Source organism: Manis javanica, chromosome 14 (genome assembly GCF_040802235.1).
Source record: "Manis javanica isolate MJ-LG chromosome 14, MJ_LKY, whole genome shotgun sequence".
Classification (NCBI taxonomy): domain Eukaryota; kingdom Metazoa; phylum Chordata; class Mammalia; order Pholidota; family Manidae; genus Manis; species Manis javanica.
This window is the reverse complement of record NC_133169.1, coordinates 78,913,134-78,928,444: the sequence shown is the minus strand read 5'-3', so window position 1 is coordinate 78,928,444 and position 15,311 is coordinate 78,913,134. Positions and strand designations below refer to the sequence as shown.

Below are 15,311 nucleotides of genomic sequence, written 5' to 3'. Positions count from 1 at the left end.
TCATAACATGGGTGGGAGAAGGGAGCTTGTATCCCAGAAACCTTAGCACACGTGGAGCCCTTCCAGAAAGGTCCAATGTGGACCTACCTTTTGGGTAACCTGAGTGCTTATGGTGATCCTGTGAATCTTTCTGGGCTCCGGTCAGGTTCATGTGCTATTCCATTTCAGTCACCTGGACTTCTGGGTTCTTCCAGGTCAGATGGGCAACTCTGTCTTCCTGTTATTTTTCATTCACCCTGTGTCTCTCTTTATGTCATTTTTTTCAGGAGATGCTCATTTTTATAGGATTCTAATTCACTATTTCCATTATACTCTGCATCTCCCATGACATAACCTTCACATGTTGCGCCCATGTATAGATGATATCCGTGTCCCCGTTGCTTCTGCCTGATCTGGCCCACACTTCACAAAGCCCTGTGCTGGTCACCCTGTTGGAATATAGTTATCTCTCATGTAAATTTGACATTTTCTGTTAAAAGGAAATTCACTGGTTGACCATTTCAACCAAATGAAGTCTAAATCCTCATTGCCAAGGATGTCAATACAGGGAGACTCCTCATTAGAATGGGGAACTGTGATAGCCCTGGGTCTTGGCCCCTGAGATAAACCTGCCCTCCCCTAGGATACTTTTGAGGGATACTGCAAGCCTTGGGGATAATCACTTGTGGGTCTGGCCAAGACTGGCCTCTGGCACATATGAACAGGACTTAACTGAAGGCTTGGGGTGGGGTGGGGGGCAACAACTGGAGAGTAACCTCTCACCGAAGAATGTGGCTGGGGTCTACTACCATCATCTGAAGCTGGGGTGGGGGGCAGTGTCTGGGTATTCTGCTCTCTGCTGCAGGGGAAGAAAATGACTCAGACAGGCACATTCTTACCAATGGAACCTGTGGTCTGAGACCAATTGAGACAGGATATTAACAATACATAAGAGTGATACATACTTCAGAGAAGAGCATGGGCTAAGGGCCACATCACAGAAGTCCTCACCTAGTCTAGATGGTCAGAGAAGGCTGCTTTTTAGGACTCAGACTCATGAAAGAAAATAAGTGAAGAAGTCTGTTCTGGCCAGAGGCAACAGTACATATAAAACCTTAAGCAAGAAAGAATATGGCAATTTGGGGAAACTGGAAGAACACTATGTCAAAATCCCTACTCCAGGAGAGGGCGCTGGACAGATCTGGTGCTGCGCAGGATGTGGGAGGTGAAAGTAAACCTGCCTTGCAGAGCCATACCCGGGGCCAGGATAACCTGGAGAGAAGCGTGTTCAGTGAGTGTTACGGTAGGGATGGAGCTGGAAGGAAACAAGGCTTAAGGCTCTAAGTGCCTCAAAAATTGACAAACAGAGCCGCAGGTACCCCACAACACTAAAAGGTCCAAAGCTGCTCGCAGCAGTAGCCAGAAGCTCATCTGGGAACTACCTGGGGTGGGTGAAGACTGTGACATGAGGTTGGCATGTGAGCATGATCTTGGGAAGAGACGTACCTTATTCACAGCTTCTACCCTTTCAATTCTTTTGGTGTGGTTCCGTTTTTAAGTAACAAGTGACAGCTAAGGGTTTTTTGTTTTGCTTTATTATTATTTGCTGAAATTACAAGCCACTCATTCTTTCTGAAAGTACCCTATTCTGCGAAACTCTAAGGTCTACGTGTCACAGCCTAAGAGTTGACAAAATCCTTTGATTTCCAGCACAAGTAACCCACCCACCACACCAACGGGGAGGTGAGTTTCCGTTTATTTCACGAGCGAGAAAATGGCTCAGGGAAGGTGACAGATTTGGCGGGGTCCTGCGGCAGTCGGGAAGAAGCTGAGAGAAGCAGCTAGCAAAGCAACAGCCCACGTTTGGCCTGGAGTGAAAATCCCGAATCTTCCCACACCACCAACTGTCTTTAGCAGTTTGGCAGATGCGGAAACTAGGAGGGGAACTGCCAGCACCCGCCTGGGCTGGCGCTAAGGGCAGAGCGGAGGACTCGGCGGGGCTAAGGGCCCGGCTCACCTTGTCCTCTGGGTCCTTCACCTCCACGAACATCCCAAGCCCCGGGGTGGCCGGCTGGTACTCCTCCCGCTGCTTGTCATACAGCTGCGTCCGGTAGTTCCCTGCAAGGAAGAAGCGGCCGCAGGTCAGAGGAACGCGAGGCGGAGCTGGGACCGCGGCTGCCAAGGCACAGCGAGGCCGGCAGCTCCCAGCTTGGGAGCGCTGACTCCCGCACCCTCTGCCCACGACCGCCGTCTCGTTCCGGACTCTCTCCCAACCCCAGCACCTATAACCATAGTCTCGTCCGGGATCTCCTCAATAAAGCACTTCTTCTCCGTCTCCCCGATGTGGAAGTACAGCGCGCCTCCGCGGGCCGCAAAACACAGCAGCAGCAGGAAGGCCCGAACCATCATGCTTAGTCCGGCTCCCGGCCAGGGCCCGACGACCCTCACGCCCTGCTCCGCAGCCATCTTGCCCTACCTGCCCGCGCAGCCGCAGCTGGTCGCGCACGTCGCCTTGCCGCCGCCGCCGCCGCGGGGCCTGCCGGGACAGCGAGTCCCTAGGTCTGGACTACAAGTCCCGAGGTGGCGCGGCGCGGCGCGGCGCGGCGGCGCGGCCTACTTGCTTGGGTTGCGGCTTCCCCTTGGGACAGAGTTGGGGCCGCAGAATTGAGATTTGCTTTGCTTGGGCCTTTGTGGCGGCCGGGCCATTAGTGATGATTGCCGGCGGTCTACAGATGATGAGAGTGACACCTTTAGTATGAGGTCGCGGAGGGAATTACGAGCAGAGCTAGGATTCGAGCCCAGGATCCCTTCCTTTCCTTGGCATAGCACCTGCTACTCTGGGTTTACTTCTATTTTTAAAAATTGATCTTTGAAAAGTTTTTTTCTTCGGGAAATAAGTTCAAATGCTTAAAAAAAAAAAACACCAAGGTCTCTCTTTACCACTTCTTTGCCGCCCCCCAGCCCATCCACTCTTAAATCTGGTCTGTATGCTCCCAGGCATCGCCTCCCATCTCCCCTCTCGCTCACTCAGCAACCTCCATTGCCCCCCATTTCCACGCTGACTCAGGTGGGCTTTGCTGCAGGATCCCGGCCGCGAAGGCTCGGTTCCAGACCAGGATTCGATGTTCCAGTGGCCCGCAGGTAAAGGCGTATTGGCGAAGTCTTGGGGCGGAGTTGCGGGTTTTGGAGAGCTCTGCACACATCAGCAGAGATTTGGGTCTGTCCTTCATGTCCTTACTGGATTTTAACCAAATTTCCGTGTATTTTTGGCAGCTCTTCGGAGTTAGTAGCTTATGATCGTGCTACCTCACCATTTCACAGACGTTTGAGATTTTTTTCTGTATTTTGGGTTCTCTGTCGTTTCATTTGGCCTTAGGGATGGAGGCATAGTGGGTATGTGTTCACACATCCGCTCTTGGAAAGTCTTTACCTCGTTTTTCTTAGCAAAAACAATTTTCCATAATATGAATCTACCTTAGTTTTTAAACCAGTCATGTGAGAAAATGGTTATCTTTTCCCTAATTTTTTGCTCTTACACATATGCTGCAACAAAAATTCTTACTTATTTTCCTGCAAAGCATTATCGTAGGACATACCTTTGTTGATAAAAGATCACATTGCCCTCCCAAAAGCTTTGTCCCAATGTATAGTCCCACCGCAGTGTGTGTTTGTGTTTACATCTCCACAACTGGTTGAATGTCCCAACCTTTTTAATCTTTGCAGAATCAGTGGATGAAAACTGTATTTCACTAACCTTAAAATTTTTATTTCGTTGGTGACTGAAAATTTTTTGTTGGTTACCTGTTTTCTTCTGAGAATTAATTACTGGTTGTGTTTCTCTTAGTGGTAGTATAACTTCATGCTATTATTGCTGTTGTAGCTACCATTTAGAATTAACAATAATTACAGAATTAATAAATAAGATTTCATAATAGTTTCAGGTATTTTCAAAATTAAACTTTTTATGTTGAGATAATGATAGATTTGCTACCGGGGTTTTTGTTCGTGGAGTCAAAGAATGAACTTCACAAATGCTCAAGGTAGGCAAGCAGGAGAAAAGGTTTTTATTCAGAGAAAAGAAAGTACAGAACTCCCAGCGCATGCCAGGAAGGGCAAGGCTGCCATTTACGGGCTCAGGTCTAGGAGTTTTGTGCCTGTTGCATCGGCAAGGGAGACAAGCTATCTGTTGTCTGTAGATTCACTCCAGAATGCTAGCTATGTTTTCACTAATCACATTTAAGTTCACTTTTATTTTAATCTCGTAGGCTTACGTGACTCTTGTCAGCAAACTTCCATATCACTGAGTTTTGGGTGGAATTTCCCTATATATTGTTTTAACCACAGGCATCTTTTTTCCTTTAGATTCCTGAACACTCAGCAAGGTTTTTCCATGGGCCAGTATCCTACTCTAACTGGACAGGTGTTGCCCCCAGTCATTTCCCTGTCTCACTCACCCCTCTACAGACGCAGAATTAGGGCGTTGGGCGATGACAGCTCTAACTGCTTCAGGCTGAGAGGGGGTGAAGTGGAGTGTACAGTCAGGTCTCCGTCACTGGCTGATCAAGAGGGCCTTGGAAAATGGATGTTTCCATCACCATCTGTAGTTTCATGGCTTCTAGGTGAGATAAATATATATTGACCTTCTTTCCTCCTATCTTGAGGGCTTGAGTCAGGGCTATAGTTCTGCTAGCTGGGTGCTTGTGCCTGGTGGAAGCAGCTGGCATTCATTAGTATTCCACAGAATGACAACTGCATAGCCAGCTCTATGCTGGCCCTGCTCGATGAATGAGCTGCCATCTGTGAAACACACAAGCTCTGGGTTATCTAAAGGGGTGTCTTTCAGATCTTCCCTGGTGGAATAGTTCAGGACAAGGACCTGCTGGCAATCGTGCTCAGGCTCCTTGCTTATGGATTCAGGGAGAAAGGTGGCTGGGTTCAGGGTGGAGCATATCCGTAGCTGGGTCACAAGGCCCTCAAGGAGGAGTGACTGGTATTTCAGTAGCCTGCTATCTGATAACCACAGGTCTCCCTGGGTATTCAATACGCTGGTGATGTTACGGGGTATGTGTACTAACAAATCTCTTCCCAGGATGAGTTTTATGGCTTCAGGTATTAGCAAGGCAACCACTGCCACAGATCTCAGACAGTGTGGCCAGCCTTTAGCTCCTAGGTCCAGATCCTTGCTCAAATAGGCTATGGGCTGCTGTGCTTCTCCTTGAGCTTGGGTTAGTACTCCCAGTGCCACTCCTAATCTCTTGGTAACAAACAGGTTGAACTGATTCCCAGTGAGCAAACTTAAGGCAGGGGCCTGAAGTAAGGCCCTCTTTAAGGTCTCATAAGCTCTAATGGCCTTGGGTCCATGTTGGAGTTTTACAGGGCCCTCCCTTTGGGCTTCTTTAAGTAGCTGATAGAGGGGACCAGCTAACTCTCCATATCCAGGGATCCAAATTCTCCAATATCCGGTGATGCTCAAGAATCCTCTCAGGTGTCTGAGAGTAGTGGGCAAGGGGTAGCAGAGAATGGGCCGTATTCTCACTTCTCCCAGGGCTCTGGTGCCCTGGGAGAGGTTAAGGCCTAAGTATTTCATCTTCTGCTGACAGATCTGGGCTTTTCAGCAGGAGACCTTATAGCCACATTTAGCTAGAAAGTTCAGCAACCTCTGAGTTTCCTGGCATTCTGCCTCTGTGGTGGCACAGAGAAGTATATCATCCATATATTAGATGATCTCTGCCTCCCCTAAATCAAAGGAGACCAGGTCTTTGGTTAAGAACTGCCCAAATAGATGTGGGGGCTATCCCTGAATCCCTGGGGCAAAACTGTTCAGGTTAACTGAACTGAGGGATTTATAGGGTCCTCAAAAGCAAAACGAAACTGAGATTCAGGTGCAAGTGGGATAAAAAAGGAAGCATGCTTTAGGTCTAACACAGTAAACCACACCGTTCCCTCAGGAATTTTGGATAACAGGGTCTAGGAATTAGGTACTATTGGGTGCAGGGGCACAACTGCTTCATTAATGGCTTGTAGGTATTGCATGGGGCACCCCTGACATCTGGTTTTTGTACTCCCAAGATAGGAGTGTTATAGGGACGGTTACAGGGTATCAGGAGACCTTGAGTTTTCAGGTTGTCAGTGACTGGCCTCAGACCCTCATGAGCCTCTGGTTTCAACAGCTACTGCCTCTTACGAGGAAAGTGTTTAGGGTCTTTGAGGTGGATCTGCAACCGGTTGGGCTGACTTAGCCCTGCCAATAATTCCATCAGTTGCCAAGACCTCAGGATTAATGTCTACTTCCACTAGAGGCAGGCATTGCTTATCTTTTTCCACGTTGGTATGTACAGAGGACTGTACCTTAGGAAGCACATCATGGCCTAGGAGTGGTGGGGTTCTGGGACCACTAGGGGGCATGGGAGAGCAGCACAGAGTCCCTTTCAAAACTTAAAGGCTGAGTAAAATATTTGGTCATTGACTTCCCAGATAGGCCTCTAGCAGTTACTGACTGGAAGGACAGAGGCCCTGGGTTATGGAGAACTGAATAGGCAGCTCCTGGGCTCCAGTATTGAGCAGGAAATCGATGGTGTGGCCCCCCACAGAGAGAATCACCTGGGGCTCCTGTGGAGTTACAATGGTGATAGGAGCCAGCATGGGTAGCCTGGGCCTCTTCTGTTTCCTGCTGTTGCAAGCCCGACCCCAGTTGCTACTCTTCTGAGGGCAGTTTTCTTCCATGGGTCTCCTTGGCAGAGTGGGCAGGGCTTTGGCGGCTTTGGGCAACCAAGCCTGGGGCATTCTTGCTTAAAATGCCCCTCTCTGCCACAGAGGAAACAAGCCCTGGGCCCCGTCCCTGGGCTGGCTTCCCTTTCTCAAACCATGGAGCCCCAAGGCTCTCCCTGAAGGGCCAACGCGAACGCAGCTGCCTGTCCCTTATCCCTCCTCTCTCGTTCTCTCTTCTCTTCCTCATTCCTATGATATAAAACTGCTGTGGCGACTCTTAGGAGGCTCTCCATATTTGTTCTGGGCCAAACGCCAATTTCTGAAACTTCCTCCTGATATCTGGGGCCGACTGAGTGATGAATTTATCTTTAAGAACAATTTGGCCCTCTGGGGGCTCTGGGGACACCTAAGTATGTTTCACCAGCGCCTCCCTGAGTTGCTGCAGGAAGGCCGAGGGGCTCTCCCTTTCTTCCTGTGTCACTGATGATAGCTTGGTGCAGTTCAGTTCAGGGGTTTTACTCGTGCCCTTTTTAGCCCCTCCAGAATGTAGGTTATAAAATGCTGGTGCCAGTTATCGGTATGGTCTGCATCTTGACCCCACTGTGGGTCAGTGAATGGTACTGCCTGACAGCCAGCAGGGACTTGGGTTAATTCCTCCGGAGACTTGCCACTTGCATTTACAGTGCACCATTGGTCTCCAAACTCTAGGGCTCCCCTGATCATTTTTTCTTTCTCCCCTCTGGTAAGAGTTTGGTTTAATATAAGCATGACATCCTTTCCCGGTTAGTTTAAAGGTCATGATAAGTCCTTGGAAGGCTTTTATGTATTTGTCTGGGTCATCTGAAAACTTACCGGGTCCTGTTTTATTTGCCTCAGGTCTTGGAGGGAAAAGGGCACACGGACTCGAACTGGTCCCCATTCTCCATTGGCTCCTTCTTGTAGTGCAGTAAGGATGGGTCTAATTGTTTCCCTGCTGCCTGGGGAGCCTGGCAGGTGATTGGCTCAGTGGTGCCTGGGGTTGTTGCTTTCCCTCAGACTGGCTGTTGGGGGTCTCAGCGGGTGGACCTGCATAGGGTGGGCAAGATGGAGCGAGTGGGGAGGGGTTGGTACTTGGAGTAGAGTCAGGAGTTAATACATGTTCTTTGCATACTCTTTTATCTTCTGGAAGGGCAAAGAAAGCCTGCATGTATGGGACCTCTGACCATTTTCCCTCCTTGTGGCAAAACAAATCTAGCTGCAAGATCTCATTTGTATTGTATACTTCCCTCAGGGGGCCAGGCCTCTCCTTCAGGGAGTTTGTATTGAGGCCGGGCTTGTGTGCAGAAGATTAGGTGCTTCTTTTTCAGAGTCTGGGGATCAAAATGCTCCCAATTCCTCAGTATACACATCCTCAGTATACCTAAAGCAGGGTACCTGACTTTAGGCTTGACGAGGTTGTTCCCATCTGAAAGAGAAAGCAGGAACAGGCATCCAGTACCTGGTTCTACTTCCCTTATCGGGTGGTCCTCCTCTCGCAGCGGGGTGACAAGGTGGACAACAACAGTTCACCCCCTTGAGCCTACTGGACCCTTGTAGATACCCCAGCAGTTAGCCTTGTTGTAATTTAGTTCTTGCTTAAGCTTAATCTATAGCCAAAACCAATCTAAGAGAAAAGAACAATAGGTGCTGTGTCTTGGAATTTGGTGCGAGTCATGAGCAATGTGACAAGGTCTGCAAACAGTTCTCGTGAACCTTTCCGAGGCAAACCCAGATGAGGATCACACCGTGAGGCTCATGTGGCCGGATGACTTGAAGAGGCATAAGAGAAACTTTAAGAGGATTAGTTTGTAATTGTTTAGCTTGATGATAAAACTTATCCTATAATTATGTCTTCTTGCTTGCTGTAACTTAATAAAAGCGCAGGGGAGCACTGACTTGGGGCTTAGTCTCGAGGGGAAGTCTAAGCCCTCTGCATTAAACGTCATTCTGACTCAGTTTCTCATTTTTGCAGTCCCCAACTGCAACAGACCCTAGTGCTCCTTTATCAGCATGGCCGTGTCCTTACCCGTCCCCTACTTCCCCTAGGTAGGAGGTGCGGGACATCGGTTTCAGTGGGCTTATACTGGTGTCACCATTCCTTACTGACTTTGGGAGTTTTGACCCAGACTAGAACCCTCTGTTGGCATGCTTCTGTATGGAACACAGAGGCACAAAACTGGTGGTAGATTTCCTCAGTGCAGTATTCAAATATCCGTCTTACACACAATTCTACCAGGGACTTGTGGTTCCTCTCCAGCTGGACTCTGACCTTCACCGGAGCAAAGGCCTCCCTAGCTCTGGGGAAACCTCCCAAACATTGCAGGGGATTGGACACTTGGAGTCCTACTGAAGTCCGGTCTAGGAGGACAAGGTGCACAGTCTGGGTGAGATCTCGGGCCCATCCAAGGGGCCAGAAGGGGGACTCACTGCTCGAACTTCCTCCATGCTCCAGTGGAGAAAGTGCTGGAGTCCAAAGAGAACTGCCTCCAAAGAGGAGGCGGTGGAATCTGGCCAGCACCACAAATCAAAGGGGGAGCAGGGGTGCCAATGACAGCTGTCACGGTGGGAGCAGATGACTCTAAGAACCAGTCCCTGCCACTGCTAGGGGGTTATTCCACTAGTTGTCCTCTGTAGAAAGTCTGTCCTACAAGGTAAGAGGTCGGGGGTAATCTGCAACTATCGCATAGGCAGCAGCCTAGCGGGAGGTTTTCTGTGTCATTGGTTAAATCAGGTGGAGCCGAAATCCAAGGACCACTGTCTATTAGTCTAGTCCACTCTTGGAGTCTGCAGATTAGGACAGGAAAGCAGCTCAGCTGCTCCTCGACATTCCTATCTGGAGGCAGGGGATCAAGGGATTGTAGATGCCAGGAAACCTTTCTCCCGAGTTTTGAGGCTGGTGGCCTACCCTAACCACGTTTAAGTGGCCAACAGGTGCCCAAAAAATGCCTCCAATGTAAAGTGAAAGTACGAGCAAAGGTGAGAGCGAGAGCATTTGCAGCCTACCGGATGGTGGTGAGAGCATGGGGTTCCGTGAAGTGAACAGTTGAGTCAAAGCATACAAAAGGAGAGTAAAGTAAGGAAGCGCCTCCCCCGGGGCCAGAGTGGTCCGAGGCAAGTTGAAAGGACAGAGAGGACTACTCCATAGGATACCCATTAGGGCAGCTGGGATCTGAGTTCAGACAAGCAGACCTTGGAGAGGTCTCTGAGGTGTAGCCTCAGCCTAGACTCACAATTATCCACCTGCATCCATCAGCCCTTGCATCCAGGGAGAGCCTCTGAAAGAGAATCCTAGGCCCTGCTCAGTGGACTTTCCCAGCTCCCAAGGGAGACAGAGGATCCACTAAGGAAGACACAGGGGGTACTTATCACTTGAGACTTGAGATCTGCAGCCGAGATGATCCCATTTAAATTTGCTGAGGAGTGACCGATTTGTGCCACAAAGGGAGTCCTGGTATAAGGAAAGTGAAAGAAAAGGAGTTTGGATGCTCACCTCTGAAGGTACCCTGGATGAGCCTCCCGAAAGATGACATTGGGATTCTTGTTTGCGGAGACGAAGAATGAACTTCACAAACGCTCAAGGTAGGCAAGCAGGAGAAAAGGTTTTTATTCACAGAAAGGAAAGTACAGAAGGAGAAGTAAGGCTGCTGCTTATGGACTTAGGTCTAGGGTTTTATGCCTGTTGCCTCAGCAAGGGAGATAAGCTGTTATCTATAGATTCACTCCAGAATGCTATGTTTCACTGATCACATTGAAGTTCACTTTTATTTTAAACTCATAGGCTTATGTGACTATGGTCAGCAAACTGTTCCATATCACTGGGTTTTGGGTGGAATTTTCCTGTACATTGTTTTAACCACAAGTATCTTTTTTCTTTTACATTCATGAAGCCTCAGCAAGGTTTTGTTCTCTTCCATGGGCCCGTATCCTACTCTTACTGGATAGGGGCTGCTCTCGATCACTTCCCTGTGTCAGATTCACATGCAGCTGTGAGAAATAATACAAGGATCCAGTGTACCCATTACTCAGTTTCTCCCAATGCTAGCTAGCATCCTGCCCAAGTTTAATACAGTATCACACCAGGATATTAACACTGATACAGTCGAGATAAGGAACGTTTTACATCATCACAGGGATACCTCATGTTATCCTATTATGCTGGCACCCATTTGTCACCCGTTCACCCCCCCTTAACCCCAGACAACTAGTCTGTGTTTTCCATTTCTACAATTTTGTCATTTCAAGAATACCATATAAATGGAATCATACAGTATGTGACCTTTTGAGATTGGCTTTCTTTAGTCAACATAATTCTCTGGAGATTAATCAGCTTATTGCATGCATCAACAGTTTCTTTTTAGAGTAAACCACATTTTTGTGAATCTCCTCCAGATATTATTGCTGTTACTATATATTTATAAAGTAAAAAAAATGAGATCATACTTTAGACATTTTGTTTCACTTGCTAGACTGTTAACATCTTTTTAGCTGGCTGAATGTGCCATTTGTCAATGTTTTGTCAGCTGGGAAATCAGATGATACCTCTGGGTGGTGTGTGAAGTACTTTCACATGCAAACCAACCAGTCCCAAGTTAGTATCTCCAGCCAACATCCTTACTGACTTTTACACACCAAGTCAATATCCCCCTGCCTTAATCAACAGAGGGCCACTTACCAGACAACCGGGGTCAGCCCCTACAATCCATAGCCCACTGGAATTATTCAAACTAATCAATCCTAATCCTGCTCATCTTGCCTCACCTATTCCTTCACATGAAAACTACAATGTAGGCTGTTACCCATGATTTCCCCTCACTCTATCTGCCTCTAACTGACCCTGGTGCTTCCCCATGTGGCCTTGCAAGGCATGGTGTACTCGTTCCTCTTGGGAACTGTCACAGGAGTGAGTACTCACTCCTGTGGGAACTGTCTTTTCAATGGCAATCACCTCCTATTCTTGTGACCTTACCATACCTAAATAATAATAAACCTTACATTTGAAAACAGGGAGAGGAGGGGAGGAAAGAATGGTGAGGGAGGGAGAGAAAGGGAGAGTAAGTAGAGGGCATGTGTGTCATTCTCTGCAATTGTCATCTTCCTTCCCTCCACATTTGTCACCTGATAATGTCCCTTCCCCTCTTTTTCCTTGTTTTTTTTTTTTTCCTCAGTGTAGACAATGAATGACCTTTCAACTCTGAACCTGAAGAATGAAGCCTCCCACATGCATGGAAGTTAGATAAACTATTTCCCTTCCAAGGCAGGAGTAATTATTGGTTAGGGAACTTGATGGAACAGGCAGCGATTAATAGAAGATGGTCTGAGAAATCTGCATCCCATGTCCAGGCTCATATATGGAACCTCAGGCAGGAGGGGAGACAGTTTGCCCTTCTAGGCACTAAGCCCACAGAGGTTTCCTAGTGCCTCAGCCAAGTCAGTGCATTTACTTAACCAAGAAGAAGCCATGCTTGGAAGACGGAGACTTTTGAGGAGACTGGAAACATTTTGTTGTGGAAAAGTGTAATGCTATTTTTATGGGGTACAGCTGAGACTTAGGTGGCTGGTATGTGGCCTTTGGCCACACTGCCCTTGAGTGCTCTGAGTCATGGAGTCAATGGCTTTCTGACTTTAGGGATTAACACACAGCCAGGAACTCCCCTTGATTTGACATACCTATGGAAACTCCCACAGTGTAGGAGGGAAGGAGGACCAAGCCTTCCATTAGGGTTCAGTCAGGCACAGACCTGTGGGACAGATTTCCCACAGCCCAAAGCAGGATGGACTGGAGATACAGTGGGACCTCTGAGGACATTCTCTAGGAGTGGAAGGATCCTGTTAGAGGGACTGGTGAGTGTGAGCCTACAGGGGTGGTGAAGCAAGTCCAGTGGGACACTCTTCTTGATATCCCTGGATTTAGTAACCTTTTGGTGCCCAGGTATTCTGGGACAGAGAGAACAGGGAAAAGAACTCCCATAGGTAGTCTCTTTGTAGAGATGGTCACAAGGAACACAGGGTGTTTTTCTACAGGCCAGGGAGGAATATGAGTGTAGAGACCAGTGGTCCAGAGGAAGAGACAATTGCCTGGTGGTGTCCTGAGGATGGTACAGAAACCTGAGTGACCAGAAACTGAAAGAATCCACCAATTCCAGAACAGAAGAACTGCACATGGCAGCTCTGATTTTATGTGCAGAACACAGTATCCCACTCATGACATCCCCAGTTTGGGATGTCTAAAGGGAATAATTAGAGGGGGTACATCACAAGAAAAGCCAGGTATAGAGTATGGAGATTTTGGCTTCCTGTAAATGTGACTCACCATTCTTCTTCCTTCTTTCCTCCCATCTTCATCCTTGCTTTCTCTCCTCCTTCCTTTATTCCCTTTTCTCTCTTTCCTTTTTCCTCCAGATTTCTTTCTTTCACTCCCTATCTTCTACCTTTCCCCTTCTACTCCTTTTCTCCTTTCTGTTTCCTTCCTCTCTTCTCCCTTTCTCTTGCCAAACATGCATTGTATATTCATGCTTTTCCTAGTTCTTTGCGAGGCTTTGGGGAGCACAGAGATAAATATGTGATAGAAGCCTGTTTCTTTACTTCTTCCAGCTATTATTCCCTGAGGGACTTATTTGTGAATGAACGATTACAATTCAATGAAATTTACACTGCAGCAGAGGGATTTACAAAATCTCCAGGAGCCCAGGAGAGGAAAAAATAAGAGAGTCTTGAAAGGATTAATAGGAGATAGGCAGGTGGAGAATAGGGCAGGAATGGCCCCAGGGCATCCCCAGAAAGGGCACAGCATGTAGTAAAAGCCCATCAGATCTTGAAATAGCCAAGTAGATGTAGCTCCCCAGTGTCTCATTTGAATCTCATGAATGGCACCCCAGGTCAGTGGTCTTGGCAGCCATGGTGCAGTGAGATCTCTGCTAAGTGGTAGAATCCCAGAATGGTGGATTCACTGCTCTGACATTTCTCAGCCATGTCATCAGTCAGAAATAAGTTGTTCTCTCATTAACAAGATACTTTTGCTACTTGGGAGCAACGTTTGTGTTCTGGGCCTTGAAGTCTTGTTATGAAGTCACTGGTACACAGTTTCCTTACATGAATGCCACTGCAAGCATTTTCCACTTTTGCCCCTTTAGGGGATTTCTGTGGGCATTCTACTCATTGGACCACTGCCATGGAACAGAGCTACTCAGAGGGGTCTGGGGATCAGTGTTAGTCTGTTAGGTGTCTGTTAGAGGTCTGCAATGAGTTAAGTACAGAAATTGAGTAAGTGTTTAGGCACTTTTTGTAGAAATTTATCATTGACCTGATACTCAAGCACATGATCATCTTCATTTTTTGTTTTATTTTATAAGACTAAACAAGAGTGGTGTTTGGAGGATTTGGAAATTTTATGGAAAGCGAAAGTAAACTCAGCACCTTACTGTAGGTGGCGGTCTAGAACGCAACCAGATTCAAGACCCTGGACAGCACCCAGCGCAGGATCCCTGCGTCTGAGCCGTCCTCACCTCTGCCTCTACACAGCTCTGTCCAAGCCCCTGGTGAAGAACTAGTTCTCAAACCCAAAGATACTTTTCAACCCTTGGCTTAATTGACCTTTCCAAAGCTTTTGCCTTTTGTGAAAAACCTGCATCTGTCATTTTTTAAAACATCATTCCCAATGAAGGAATAAAATGGTTCCCCAGAATTGCCAAGGGGTCACACCGTTAAAAGGAGGGCACAATTCCTGGTAGCTAATACATATTATTAATCTGAGAACACCGTACTGACATTGCTCCTTTGGTTTTGAGTGGGCTCTGAGAGGGTAAGAGACAGATGTCATTCATTTTTGTGTCCAACATGTACCATAAGGCATGACCCAGAGGGTCTGTGCACACAAACACCAACCGCTTAGTAGCTGGGTGACTCGGAGCAAGTTATTATCAACTTCTGTTTGCTATTAAACTGGAATAACAGAGTCACTCACAGAAGTTTTAAAGATTCTCTCAGTTAATGCACTCCTCTAAGTGATTAGAACAGTGCTCGGCACATTAGAATGAAAGATACCACTACCTTCATCATTTCTGAATAACCAATGAATATCTATTATCACCAGGCACTAGAGGTGGAGGACTTCATCCCAACGCCTGGACTGGGCGATAGCTTCATAGTGACATGTTCGGGTCTACACTGCTCTACCCAAGGCACTCTGGGCTTGGAATTCTTGAGACTTGCTTTTCCTGGGCCCCCATCCTGTCGTGTTGGCCCCATTCTCTCAGCTCCCTTTCCTTTTCCAATTGCATTGCTGCCACCTTCTTGTGCCCTCCGGGCACACTCACAACCTCCTCTTTTTCGTCCCTAGTGCACAGGGAAGGACACTGGATGAACCCCCCCTCACCCCCCAGCTCCCTCTGCTACTGGCCTGGCACCTCCTGGGCCCTCAGTGATTCAGCCCAATTACCTCTTGCCTCCACGTTCCCATAACTGTTCCCCTAGTCCCTCAACTGGCTTACTGGCTGTTAGGCAAGCCGAGGTCTCCTCCTGAAATTGTTCTTTCCTGCCGCCCAGAGGGAGATTTTAACCATCTTTGAGGGCTTGGGTAAATCTGTCCCTTCCCTGAAAGCTGCAGAGGT

The 15,311-nt window shown here is 47.8% G+C and overlaps 1 protein-coding gene and 1 long non-coding RNA gene across 3 annotated transcripts; one reads left to right on the top strand and one right to left on the bottom strand.

The window, feature by feature from the left end:
- Positions 1–80: 80 nt before the first annotated feature.
- LOC140845914 (transmembrane emp24 domain-containing protein 9-like) lies at positions 81–2,484 on the bottom strand. Of its 2 annotated transcripts, XM_073221103.1 has the most exons (3): positions 2,262–2,483; positions 1,997–2,097; positions 81–428 (listed from the first exon to the last, which is right to left on the bottom strand). In XM_073221103.1, the coding sequence occupies exons 1-3, from the start codon at positions 2,443–2,445 to the stop codon at positions 405–407; spliced, it is 309 nt and encodes a 102-aa protein (XP_073077204.1). In that variant the 5' UTR covers positions 2,446–2,483; the 3' UTR covers positions 81–404. The 2 variants fall into 2 exon arrangements, with proteins under 2 accessions (XP_073077204.1, XP_073077203.1); XM_073221102.1 differs by lacking the exon at positions 81–428 and having other exon boundaries at positions 477–2,097; positions 2,262–2,484.
- Positions 2,485–2,585: 101 nt separating this feature from the next.
- On the top strand, positions 2,586–14,620 carry LOC118972235 (uncharacterized). Its single transcript, XR_012124833.1, has 3 exons — positions 2,586–3,120; positions 4,342–4,598; positions 14,055–14,620. It is a non-coding gene; the product is annotated as an uncharacterized lncRNA (long non-coding RNA).
- The last annotated feature ends 691 nt before the right edge of the window (positions 14,621–15,311 follow it).